This window comes from Lontra canadensis, unplaced genomic scaffold (assembly GCF_010015895.1).
Source record: "Lontra canadensis isolate GAN:19392208 unplaced genomic scaffold, GSC_riverotter_1.0 scaffold6, whole genome shotgun sequence".
NCBI lineage: Eukaryota > Metazoa > Chordata > Mammalia > Carnivora > Mustelidae > Lontra > Lontra canadensis.
The window spans coordinates 13797076-13810373 of NW_022631000.1; the positions used below are offsets into that span (position 1 = coordinate 13797076).

At 36.3% G+C, this 13298-nt stretch overlaps 1 protein-coding gene across 3 annotated transcripts in view; it reads left to right on the forward strand.

Moving 5' to 3' along the window:
- Positions 1-13298, forward strand: part of ATP6V1A (ATPase H+ transporting V1 subunit A) — a 63267-nt gene that overhangs the window by 26316 nt on the left and 23653 nt on the right. For all 3 annotated transcript variants that reach the window (XM_032852238.1, XM_032852240.1, XM_032852239.1), the window contains exons 2-5: positions 3252-3346; positions 5864-5992; positions 10495-10709; positions 10992-11129. In XM_032852238.1, the coding sequence (XP_032708129.1) occupies positions 3262-3346; positions 5864-5992; positions 10495-10709; positions 10992-11129 (567 nt within the window). In that variant the 5' untranslated portion in view covers positions 3252-3261. The remainder of the gene's footprint in view (positions 1-3251; positions 3347-5863; positions 5993-10494; positions 10710-10991; positions 11130-13298) is intronic.

Below are 13298 nucleotides of genomic sequence, written 5' to 3' on the forward strand. Positions count from 1 at the left end.
ACAACTGTGGCATAGGTATTAGCATTATTCCTACTTTTCAAATGAAGGTACAAAGAGATTTTGATTTGTCCAGATCCTCCTGCAGCATATCACTGGTAGAACCAGGGTGTCCAAAGTCTGCTGACTCAAAATTTCATGCTCTTTCCACTTGATAGGCAGGTGACCATGTATCATGCATGCTATGTAGGAAATACCCGTATTTGAGGAAGAAGTTAGACTGTGATTGTCACGTTGTCTTCTGACTGAAAATCTTTTTCTGAAGATTAAAATTTGACCTCAGTTGTTTGTTCACTACTTCTTTGAAGACTTGCCTACCCCGTTTCCCAAATAAAAGTCTGTCTTTAGGGGCACATGGGTGGCTCAGCCGGTTAATAAGCCTCTGCCTTTGGCTCAGGTCATGATCTCAGGGTCCTGGGATCGAGCCCCAAATCAGGTGCTCTGCTCAGCAGGGATCCTGCTTTTCCCTCTCTCTCTGTCTGCCTCTCTGCCTACTTGTGACCTCTCTCTCTCTCAAATAAATAAAATCTTTAAAAAAAAAAAAAAGTCTGTCTTTAAACTTTGTTTTTTTTTCTTATTATCTAAGTGGTCTCTAGAAAAATTTGTTCTTTTTGTATTCCAGTCTTTTGCAGTTCCTTAGCTGCTAACCTAACAGTCCCTTCTACTGCATCTTGAGGAAGCTGGAAAATCCTAGTAAACCAGATTCCCCTTTTCTTTACTTCCTCCCTCAACTGCCCTTCTTCCAATTTAATTTTCCTATTGAGAACACAAAAATCTTTCTCTCTCTTATTGTGACACTTGGACTATGGTTATCTGGTTTATTTTTTTCTTTCTAATTCAATTCCATTGTTTCCAGTGGGCATAAGTATACCCTACCCTTTATCAATAAATAACCAGCCTTGATAGTCTCTGCCTTATCACCAATGTCATCTTTAAGTTCTTTATACTTTTCTTGACCCTTGGAGAAACCACATGGAGAAACAGTCTCCTGTTTCTCCATGTGGTTTTCATCTTTGTTTTCACTCATACTTGTTTCTTTAATCACTTGGTTCTTCCTTGTTAACTTTATCCAGCATTCCCCTTCTGAAGAGTGTATCAAGCCAGAACTCCACTGTTAACGACTTCATTGTTACACTCTCCTCCCCAATTCTTCGCTGTCTTGGTTAATGGATTACAAATTGTGCCCCATGGAGTATGTGGTTCCCTAGTGATCCTTCAGTGGCTCCAGAAAGACAAAAACACTACTCAACCCTGCCTGAATTAATCCCCAATCTCAAGGTTTGTTTTTGCTTTTTCTGTTCTGTATTCTTTCTATCTGGACTAAACTTTGCCTCAAAACTTACTTTTCACCTATCTGTTCCCCTTACCTCATCCATATTGGTTTGTACATTTCCCACATCTGAATCAATTTCTTCTCTGCTTCCAGTGTGTGGTCATTTTGGAAGGCAGCTGTGCTCACCACTATACTACCAATGCCTAGTGTGTTGTGATTTTGAACACTAAAGTCATTTTGCTTTATAGTACATTTGTTTAAAGCCAGTGAAAGCTCCTTTTATTCATAGTCCTTATTCCCTAAGTTCAACACAGTGCCTTTTCAAATAGGAGCTCAATAAACATTTAATAAATTGAATTCCATTGACACTCAAGCCATAACTTTCCAGAGCTTTTCAGCTTCTCATCTTGCCTGCATTCCCTCCCCTTCTGTAATCTGTTAGTTGAATTAAACATCATCCTTCTCATAACAGTTCCCCCTTGGTTGTTTCCTATTGTTTATAGGCTAAAGTCCACTTGGCATTCATTTCAAGACCCACATATTAATCTCTACCTTTGCATCCTTATTTTTCACTTCTACTGTAATATAAACCTTTTATTCCAGTCAGACTGGTCTGTTAACTGTTTCTGCAAATTTTATTTCCATTCTTGGGGCACCTGGGTGGCTCAGTGGGTTAAAGCCTTTGCCTTCCGCTCAGGTCATGATCCCAGGGTCCTGGGATGGAGCCCACCGTCAGGCTCTCTGCTCAGCGGGGAGCCTGCTTCCTCCTCTCTCTCTCTCTGCCTGCCTCTCTGCCTACTTGTGATCTCTGTCTGTCAAATAAATAAATAAAATCTTTAAAAAATTTATTTCCGTTGTTTTGTTCTTGTTATTTCCCCCACTTGGAATGCCTTTGCTGTCCTCCTTTTCTCAGTTTGTGCTGATTCTGTCTGACCTTCAAGAATTCTTCCCTAAACATTCTAGTCTTTGTACTTTTAGTAAATAAGTGTGTATTATTTGGTACTCAAATATTTATTGATCTGTTACCCTTACTTTATGGTTGTTTGGGGGCATTATGAGCTTTTTATATATACATGTATTTTATCTCCCTTATTAAATTGCTAATAATTATTAAGTTATACCAGCAATCAAAAATAAACTTTCTACTTTGGGATCTGCAATCAGTTTTCTGTTTGTTCTTGAACAGTTCATTCTTTGGGTTTTTGAGATTGCATACCTATAAAGTAAAGAAGTTGAACTGAATTTCTTAAACTGTTCTGTGTTCTGCTTTAAAAAAAAAAAGAGGAAGGAAAAGGGAAATTGCTTTCAGAAAAATTATAGAGAGAGATAATACATTAAAAATTTTTTATTGTAAGATATAATTTGTCAGAAGAGTTATAAAGACAGATAATACATTAAAATACATTCATTGTAAGATTTAATTTGTCAGATGGTGAAAGTAAAGCAGGAAAGAAGAGAGGTGTGTTGCAATATAGATGGCCAGAGAAGCACCTCGGAGAAGGGGACATTTAGCAAAGACATGAAAGAGAGATGGGAGTGGCTATCTAGGAGAAGAGTACCCCAGGCATGGGGACAAGTACAAAGATCCTGGAGCAGAATGCATGTGTTTTTAAGAAATGGCAAAGAGTTCAGTAGTATGCAGAATGATTATGGAGAAGAATAGCTGGAGAGGAGGTTAGAATGGTAATGGCAGGAGGACAGGATGTAGGGCTGGATAAACCATCGGAAAGACTTCACATGGTTTATGATGTTCCTTGGTATTTTCTATGGGATAAATTGCATAAGAATATGTAATTTTGAATTTTAATAACTGTAGACCATTCAGGAATGAGGTACTTTTAACTATTTTAGAATTTTATATTTTACTCTAAAGAAGTGGTAATAGCTCAAGAATATACCAATGATGAGAGTTGACTACTTACGTCAATTCTTTTGCTTTAGGGTTTGTGGTTATAACTTTTTTTTTTTTTTTAAACCATAGGTAAATTAACATGATGGATTTCTCCAAGCTACCCAAAATACTTGATGAAGATAAAGAAAGCACGTTTGGTTATGTGCATGGGGTCTCAGGACCTGGTAAGTAATATGTAATAATCTAAATAGTAAAGAAGATTCCTAACTTCAATTAATGTCTTTTTGAGGTGTATTAGGTAAAATATATAGGTTTCTGTTCACCCATATAAGTTCTGTTTGTCCCTAAAAGATTTCATAGTTGCTATAAGACTGAGTTAATGCCTCCATCATAAGAGCTTCTCTTGCATTCGTTATCTTAATTTGATAATTTTGGGATGCTAATTTGTAATATCCTATTTATTATGTAAACGTATAATTGGAGTTCAGAGTTTTAGAACTGTTTTTTTGTTGAATCTGTGGTGTATATAGCTTTTAGTATGTAATACCTTGCAGATAATAGGCATTCAATAAATATATGTTTATGTGGTTTGAACTTAAATAATTTTTTTCAGAGCTTTTCTCAACAATATCATCCTTGGCTCTTTGCATATATGAATCCTTCTGAACATTTATGTCAGATATCACATAACTAGCTATCTGTGGGAAAGAAGTTTTATGATGTGAAAATAATAGAAAGCAGTTTAAAAACTTTGTTTATTCTCCCAGAACTTGGGGTACTGCATTTTAAATGATAAATCTCATTCTAATATTCATTTTACTTCAACTACAAAATATGATTCACTGGTTTTCCGTAGGTAAACCGCTCATTGATTTATAGTCCTTAGTGCCATGAATATTTTTCCGTATGTCTTTTTATAAACCTCATGCTATAGGCTTTTTTGTTTTAATCACAGTAGAGGTGATGACCCTTTTTTAGTGTTAATGCACATGAAGTCAGTCAGTCACAGTGTTTATTTCTCCCTATGAAGCTTCTACAGCTTAGAACATGCTGTCTGAGCGTGAACTCATCAGCAAAAATACTTTTCACTGAACTCATCAGCAAAAATACTTTTCACTGTCTTCAGTCTCTTGCCAACAGTTTTCCTCTTGATGATCAGAAGGGTCTTTGGGAAAGTCAGGCAACACTCAAGAACTTTTAGGGAAGAGACAAAAAAGAACACCTGGGGCGCCTAGGTGGCTCAGTTGTTAAGTGTCTGCCTTTGGATCAGGTCATGATCCCAGGGTCCTGAGATTGAGCCCCTCATCGGGCTCCTTGCTCTTTGGGGAGCCTGCTTCTCCCTCTCCCACTCCCCCTGCTTGTGTTCTCTCTCTCTCTCTGTCAAATATACTAAAATCTTGGGGTGTGTGGGGGGGAAGAACACCAACAAAAGAGTTTAGGTAAAAATATTTTTCTGAAACTTAGAGTAAACTGCTCCTGGAACCTCTTTATTATTCTTAAGTACTAAATAAAATGGTAGAGAAATGGCATACTTTGGGGTTTATGAAATACGATTTAAAATTTTAGGGGCACCAGGGTGGCTCAGTTTGGTTAAGGGTCAGACTCTGATTTCGGGTGAGGTCATGATCTCAGGGTTGTGAGATCAAGCCCACAGAGTTGGGCTTCATGCTGGTTGTGGAGCCTGCTTAAGATTCTCTCTCTTTCTCTCCCCTCCCCCCTTAAACAAATAATAAAATAACATTTTAGTTGTCTCTATCATTTCAGTTCATCTTAATTATTCTTACATAGTAGGTATAGAGTTAAATATTTATGATATTAACAAATCTTTATTGTTCTAATCCAAGTTAATTAAGCATTAGTACTTTAATGGTTTCCACTTGAATATTGCTAATATATAGTTCTAATTAATTGTATCAGAAGACTAAATACTAAAAATACAGATACTTATTAATTGGGACTTCACACACTGGTGATGACTGATTATAAACATCCTTTGAAAGGACGAAAGATCTATGAAAAAAATTACTATTTTTTAAAGATTTTATATCTTAGATAATCTCTACACCTGTGGGGCTTGAACTCAAAATCCTGACATCAGGAGTTGCATGCTGTGCCAACTGAGCCAGCTAGTGCCCCTGAAAAAAATTTTTTTGATGCATATGTGAGTTTTTCTAGGTAGAGCTGTCATTAGTTTATCAAAGGTGTCCTTGTCCCAGAAGAGTTTTAAGAACCAGTAATATGAAGTGTTAGAAATGAAAATAAAGATGTTGTTTTATATATTGTTTCTCAAAGGAATGGTGACAACACAGTGAGCTGATAATTGTGTTGCATTCTACCATGCTACTAGCTAAAGTTCTTGTTCTAACTTTGGTTTAAAATTTTTTTTATTGTTCCCAAATCCATCATTCCATGTTTTATAGCAACTTCAGTTGGTCAAAATTTTGTCTCAATGCTGCTAGGTAAGAGTTTGCCATATAGAACTTCAGACTTTTTGAAAATAATTTTCATGTGTATTATGTAAATGAAATGAATAAGCTTTAGCCTAACAGATTTCTTTTGTTTATCTGTATATCATATGCTAAAAATGCATATTTTTGTGAAACTGTATGTATGTTTCATAGCAGGTGTTTTATTTTTCTTAATATGTGAGAGAGGTGTGTTACTGGATTGATCAGATATTTCAGTTATCTGTAACTGTTCACAGAATCTTCAGTTACCAAATACTCATTTGTTCTTTTCAGTGGTCACAGCCTGTGACATGGCAGGTGCGGCCATGTATGAGCTGGTGAGAGTGGGCCACAGTGAGCTGGTTGGAGAGATTATCCGATTGGAGGGTGACATGGCTACTATCCAGGTGTATGAAGAAACTTGTATCCTTTTTGGTTCAATTTCTTGCCACTTCCTACAAGTCAGAATTTAAGGATTTATGGCAAAGGTGGAAGCAGCAACAACTAGTCGTATCAAAAGCATGAAATCTTGGTGTTGTAAAGAAACCTGATTTATACAGGAATTTGAGGAAAGGTACTAGGAATTACTGATCTTATTTTAAGCAGTTAGTATTGTCTTCTGAACTTTCATTGCCCTTTATATTTTGGTAGTTCACAAACTTAGGGGAAACCAATTATAATTTTTCTTAAGAGTAACATACTGTAGAGGAAAGCATAAACAGAATAATAACATCTATTTTTATGGTTAAAATTCTCTGATCATGATTTCTGTTTAAAGTAGAAAATTTCGGGATGCCTGGGTGGCTCAGTTGGTTAAGCGGCTGCCTTCGGCTCAGGTCATGATCCCAGCATCCTGGGATCGAGTCCCACATCGGGCTCCTTGCTTGGCGGGGAGCTTGCTTCTCCCTCTGCCTCTGCTGCCACTCTGCCTGCCTGTGCTCGCTCTCTCTCTCTCTCTCTCTGGCAAATAAATAAATAAAATCTTAAAAAAAAAAAAAACCCTAGCAAAGTCATTAAAAAAAATAATAATAATAAAGTAGAAAATTTCATGAATAAGTCACTACTCTTTATCTTATCCTAATAAATAATGCTGGATGACATGTTGCATTATAACTTTAGCACTAGGGAATCTTCACTACTTGTTTGATTATCATACTTCTGGCTTTTAAACATAGTATTTATTTTTAGTTTTCTATGAAAAAGAGATAACATGTTAGGCTTTGTGAAGAGGAACCACTTTTTTTTTAACTTCACTTATATATTTTACTTAAATTGATTTTCAAGATCAGCATTAATTCTTATTTATTACTATTATTTGAAATTTTTTTATTGAAGTAGAGTTGGCATACAATATAATACTAGTTTCAGGTGTATAACATAGGGATTTGACAGTTAACATTCTTTATGAAATGCTCACCATAAGTGTAGTTCTCATCTGTTACCAAAGTTATTATTATATTATTGGCTATATTCCCCATGCTGTACCTTTTTATCCCCATGACTAATTTATTTTATAACTGGAAGTTTGTACCTCTTAATATCCTTCACCTATTTTGCCCATCCACCCAACCTTCTCATCTCTGGCAACCACTAGGTTGTTCTCTGTATTTAATGAATCTGTCTCTGTTTCTGTTTCTGTTTTTTCATTTGTTTTGTTTTCTAGATTCCACACGTAAGTGAAATTATATGGTATTTGTTTTTCTCTGTCTTACTTCATGTTTTACTTCAATTTTCTCTGTCTTCATTTTTCTCTGACTTACTTCATGGACCTTCTAGGTCCACCCCTGTTGTTGTAAATGGCAAGATTTCATTATTTTTTTGTGGCTGAGTAATATTTTATTGTGTAATATAATGTGTGTGTGTGTGTGTGTGTGTATAATGTAATATAATGTGTGTGTGTATATATACATACACACACAAAATGAAACACAGTACATAATATATTCTCTCTATATATACATATACACATCTCTGTATTCTCTCTATATACACATGCCATAATATTCTTTACACACACAAACACACATGGTTTATATCCATTAATCTATCAGTAGACACTTAGGATACTTACATATCTTGGCTGTTGTAAATAATGTTGCTATAAATATAGGGGCAGCATTGGTTCTTTGGCTATTTAATTAAGCTTTACTTGAAACAACTTTTTTGCCATACTAAAATACGTTTTTTCAGGTAGCTGTTCTCACTGTGTGAGTGCTGGGGTGCTAAATCAAAATAAAATTATCTGAAAATTTAAGTAGAATTAGAAGTCTTTGTAGCTATGAAATCATGACTAATTAAAAGAATTTTTTTAAGTTTTTTAAAATCTAATGTCAGCTTTATATTTCAATCTTTTATGTGGTTTAAAGACTTAAAAACAAATGAACATGTATACAGTGACAGCCCTTTCCACCATTGTCATCCTATATCTGACCAATTTTCCAAACACACATGCAGCCATTTTTATTAATTCCTTTTATTGTATATCCTTCTAGTTTGTTAATTGCATATATGAACCAATATTAAATATGATTTTTTCTAACTTTTTTTTCCCCAAAAGACCGCATGTCATATACACTGTTCTACACTTTGCTTTTTTTACTTAAAATACATCTATTATGGAAGATGGATAGGGATATGATAAAGTATAGGAAAATGTTAATGGTAAGATCTAACTGGTGGATAAAACAATTGACTGTAAAATTCTTTCAACTTTGCTCTAGGTTTGAAAAGTTTCATATTGGGGGCGCCTGGGTAGCTCAGTCGGTTGAGCTTCTGCCTTCGGCTCAAGTCATGATCCCAGAGTTCCAGAATCGAGCCCCACATTGGGTTCCCTGCTTGGCAGGGAGTCTGCTTCTCCCTCTGCCTTTCACCCCACTCATGCTCTCTCTCCCATTCTCACTCTCTCTCAAATAAATAAATAAAATCTTTTTTTTTTTAAAGATTTTATTTATTCACTTGACAGAGAGAGAGATCAGAAGTAGGCAGAGAGAGAGGGGGGAAGCAGGCTCCCTGCTGAGCAGAGAGCCTGATGCGGGGCTCAATCCCAGGACCCTGAGATCGTGATCTGAGCTGAAAGCAGAGGCTTTAACCCACTGAGCCACCCAGGCGCCCCAACAAATAAAATCTTCAAAAAAAAAAAAAAAAAAGAAAATTTCATATTGGAAATGAAAATACATTTTGCAGGGATGCCTGGGTGGCTCAGTCAGTTAAGCCACTGCCTTCAGCTCAGGTCATGGTCCCAGGGTCCTGGGATCGAGTGCTGCATCAGGCTCCCTGCTGAGCAGGCTTCTCTCCGCCTCTGCCTGACACTGCCCACTTGTGCATGCTCACTCGCTCTCTCTCTCTGACAAATAAATAAATCTTTTTAAAAAATACATTTTGGAGATCTTTCTAGAGCAATTCATTGAAAGTCCTCTATTTTGTTTTAAAAGCTACATAGAATTACATCATATGAATGTACCATTATTTATTAATCTCTTTAATGATAGAAATTTTGGTTGTGTCTAGTTTACATATGTTATAAACAGTGTTATAGTGTAACTATAGTACAAATTCATGGGAGTTTGATTCTTGGGTCAAGGGGTTTTTTTTTAAGTTTTTTTTTTTTGTTTTTTTTTTTTGACAGAGATCACAAGTAGGCAGAGGCAGGCAGTGGAGGGGGAAAGGGTGGAAACAGGCTCCCTGATGAGCAGAGAGCCCAGTGCGGGGCTCGATCGCAGGACCCCGAGATCATGACCTGAGCCGAAGGCAGAGGCTTAACCCACTGAGCCACCCAGGCACCCCTGGGTCAAGGTTATGTGTTTTAAATTTTGATAGATTTTGGTGAGTTGCTGTTAGTAAAAGTTGTACTGATTTTCCTCCTGTCAGTCAACAAGTATGTGAACAACATGGTTTCGGTGTGCTTATTTGCAGGTTTTATTCTTTTCCTTTTCAAAATCACTTATTAATTGTTAAGATTTTAAGATTTTGCTCAGGTACTAATATCCTTTCTATGGGACTGATACTCCTTAGTAGTATAGTTGAAACAATGTATTCACAATGTATTGCTTCAGTGTTTAGCTCTGTGGTTCCCAAACTGTGCAGAAGGCACACTGGGCAGCTGCTGCAAACTCATGTGACATGCCAGGATATTTAAAAAAAAAATTTTTTTTTTAAAGATTTTATTTATTTGTCAGAGAGAGAGAGGGAGAGAGAATGAGCACAGGCAGACAGAATGGCAGGCAGAGGCAGAGGGAGAAGCAGGCCCCCCGCCGAGCAAGGAGCCCGATGTGGGACTCAATCCCAGGACGCTGGGATCATGACCTGAGCCGAAGGCAGCTGCTCAACCAACTGAGCCACCCAGGCGTCCCCAGGATATTTAAAATTTTTGAGGTTAACATCAGAATATTTGACATACTGTCAGACATCATGTAAACCAGTAACTTCAGTTAATAGACACTTTCATTATTCTACTATACTATATTCTTGTCAATGATGTCATATCTTTGCAAAGCTGAGTGGTGATTGTTAAGCTGAAAAGCAGGTATCATACAAAAATGAATGTAGAACAGGTATCCGTGTGATTCTAATGTTTGAAAATTTTACAGTACATTTGAAGAACTGATGTTATTTAAAAATGAAATTAAAATGCCATTTTTTTTTCTTTTAATCTCTATATATTTTTCTCTTAAAGTGACACTCAGTTGTTAGGACATACATGTTAAGTTGGTTGGCTAGAACTATTTAATAAATGGAATTATTAAATATATCTTTTGTCATAGGCCGCTGTGAAAAAGACTGAAACACTGAGGATGTTGCAAATTAAGGAAGTTTTGAGTATTTCTGTTTTAGCTTCTTAAGTATCATCTCCTCTTCCAACTGTGGTATTTCCTTCTTACAGTGTTTCTAAACTTTCATTGTGAGTTTTCCTCAACTACTCTTTCTAGCTGGTGTATCTGTTGGAGATCCTGTACTCCGCACTGGTAAACCCCTCTCAGTAGAGCTTGGGCCTGGCATCATGGGAGCTATTTTTGATGGTATTCAGAGACCTTTGTCAGATATCAGCAGTCAGACTCAAAGTATCTACATTCCCAGAGGAGTAAATGTGTCTGCTCTCAGCAGAGATGTCAAATGGGATTTTACACCTTGCAAAAACCTACGGGTATGTCTTTATAACCAAGATTTCTAAAGTTGGTGAAAGAATGTGAAATAGATGTTTAGTGAACTATTTTGTACTTTATCAAATAAAAATAGACCACAGAAGCATAGTTTAAATTTTTCTTTAAATCTGCTAGAAGAATTATAGAACTAATGTGTTTTATTGATAAGTGAGGCAGATGATTTAAATAATGGCAGCAAGGATGAATCTACTTGGCATTTATTTAAACATTAAACAGCTTGATGTTTATTTGAACATTAAACAGCAAATGTACTTGCTCTCTAGGTTGGTAGTCACATCACTGGTGGAGATATTTATGGAATTGTCAATGAGAACTCACTCATCAAACACAAAATTATGTTACCCCCACGAAACAGAGGAACTGTAACTTACATTGCTCCACCTGGAAATTATGATACCTCAGTAAGTATTATGTAAACTTTATCTCATAGTGTGGCGCTACCTGATAATTGTCCCATTTTAGTGTCCTAAATAGTCATAGAATTGATACTTAATGTGTAGGTTTTAAATAGCTCCCATAATTTTTTTTTTTTTTACCATGATGATTTGGTACCCTTATCATTGCAAAATGATTACCACAATAGGGTTAGTTAATACTTCCATCAGAGCACTTTGGGTGCTTAATGTGTGGGTGTGGTGAGAACATTTAAGATCTACTCTGTTAGCAGCTTTTAAGTATATAATACAATACAGTGAACTACAGTCATCATGTTATATGTTAGATTCACTTACTCATTTTTTTTTTCAAGTTTTTATTCAAATTCCTGTTAACATACAATGTAATTGTAGTTTCAGGTGTAGAATTTAGTGATTTATCAGTTACATATAACATCCAGTGCTCATCACAACAGGTGGCCTCTTTTTTTAAGATTTTATTTATTTATCTGACAGAGAAAGAGAGACAGCGAAGGAGGGAACACAAGCAGGGGGAGTGAGAGAGGGAGAAGCAGGCTTCCTACTGAGTGGGGAGCCTGATATGGGGCTCAATCCCAGGGCTCTGGGATCATGACCTGAGCCAAAGGCAGACCCTTAAGGACTGAGCCACCCAGGCGCCCCTGCAAGGGGCCTCTTTAATACCCATCATCCATTTAGCCCACCCCCCCCCGCCCCAAGTAACTCTCAGTTTGTCCTCTACAGTTAAAAGTCTGTTTTATGGTTGCCTCTCTTCCTTTCTTCACCCTGCCCCGTGTTCATCTATTTTTCTTAAATTCCACATATAAGTGAAATCCTATGCTGTTTGTCTTTGACTGACTTACTTCGCTTTTAGCATAATACTCTTTAGGTCCATCCACATTGTTGGAGATGATGGGAAGATTTCATTCTTTTTTTTATGGCTGAGTAATATTCCTCCATATATGTATATATATATATATATATATATTTGGGCTCTTTATATATATATATAAAGAGCCCAAATATCCATCCACTGATGAATGGATGGGTATTTGGGCTCTTTTCATGGTTTGACTATTGTTGATAATGCTGCCATAAACATTGGGGTGCATGTATCCCTTTGAGTCATATTTCTGTATCTTTTGGGTAATCTATAGTGAAATTGCTGAGTTGTAGGGTAGTTCTATTTTTAACTTTTTGAGGAACCTCCATACTGTTCCAGCATAGCTGCACCACAAATTTACATTCCCACTAACAGTGCAAGAGGGCTCCCCTTTCTCTGCATCCTTGCCAACACCTGTTGTTCCCTGTAAATAATTCCTATAACTTCTTAAGATTTTTTTTATGATTTTATTTTTAAACTTGGGCTTGGGAATACAAAAAAGCAGAACATACTGAGGGTTTTTTTTTTTTTTAAGGGAAAGCAATGTGTAGTGTAACATTTTCTTACCTTCTTAACTTATGCTACATTACTTAAAGCCTGATCTTTTAGGCATAGAATAGGCTTACTTTGCTTTTAACTGTCAGTATATATTTATATAGTAAACTGTATGACAGATTATATGAATTCTGACTCTGGATGAGCTATTTAAAACTTAGTCCTTGAATGTTATTGATAGTCATATCAGTAGACAAATAATAGTCTTTGTGGGTATGAAGATAACTTTATTGAGGAGACCATTATAACAAATAATCTGTTCCCAACAAAATGTGATAAAAGAATATTTTTCTAATCATTCCACAAGAATAAGTCTGTTCTCTACAAAATATTGAGAACAAAAGAGTTAAGTAATCATTGGGGTTCTGGGCCATCAGCCAACCTGACTCACTAGCTTTGAGACTCATACACTCCTACACGGACGAAACATTCTGAGGTAGGTAATTCAAATTCACTTATCAACAAAATTACTGATATCTATAAGTCTGGATGTTGGGATTGTTTTTGAATAGTTGAAACCATCCCAGTGTTCATAAATGTTAGAGTATTACTCATCTTTTTACATTTGTAAATATTTAATATTTAACTTTATTAAATATGTTAGGGTTCTTAATAGGTAAGCATTTTTAATTAAATCAGTGTAAGAGGGGCGCCTGGGTGGCTCAGTGGGTTAGGGCCTCTGCCTTCGGCTCAGGTCATGACAGCATCCTGGGATCGAGCCCCACATGGGTCTCTCTGCT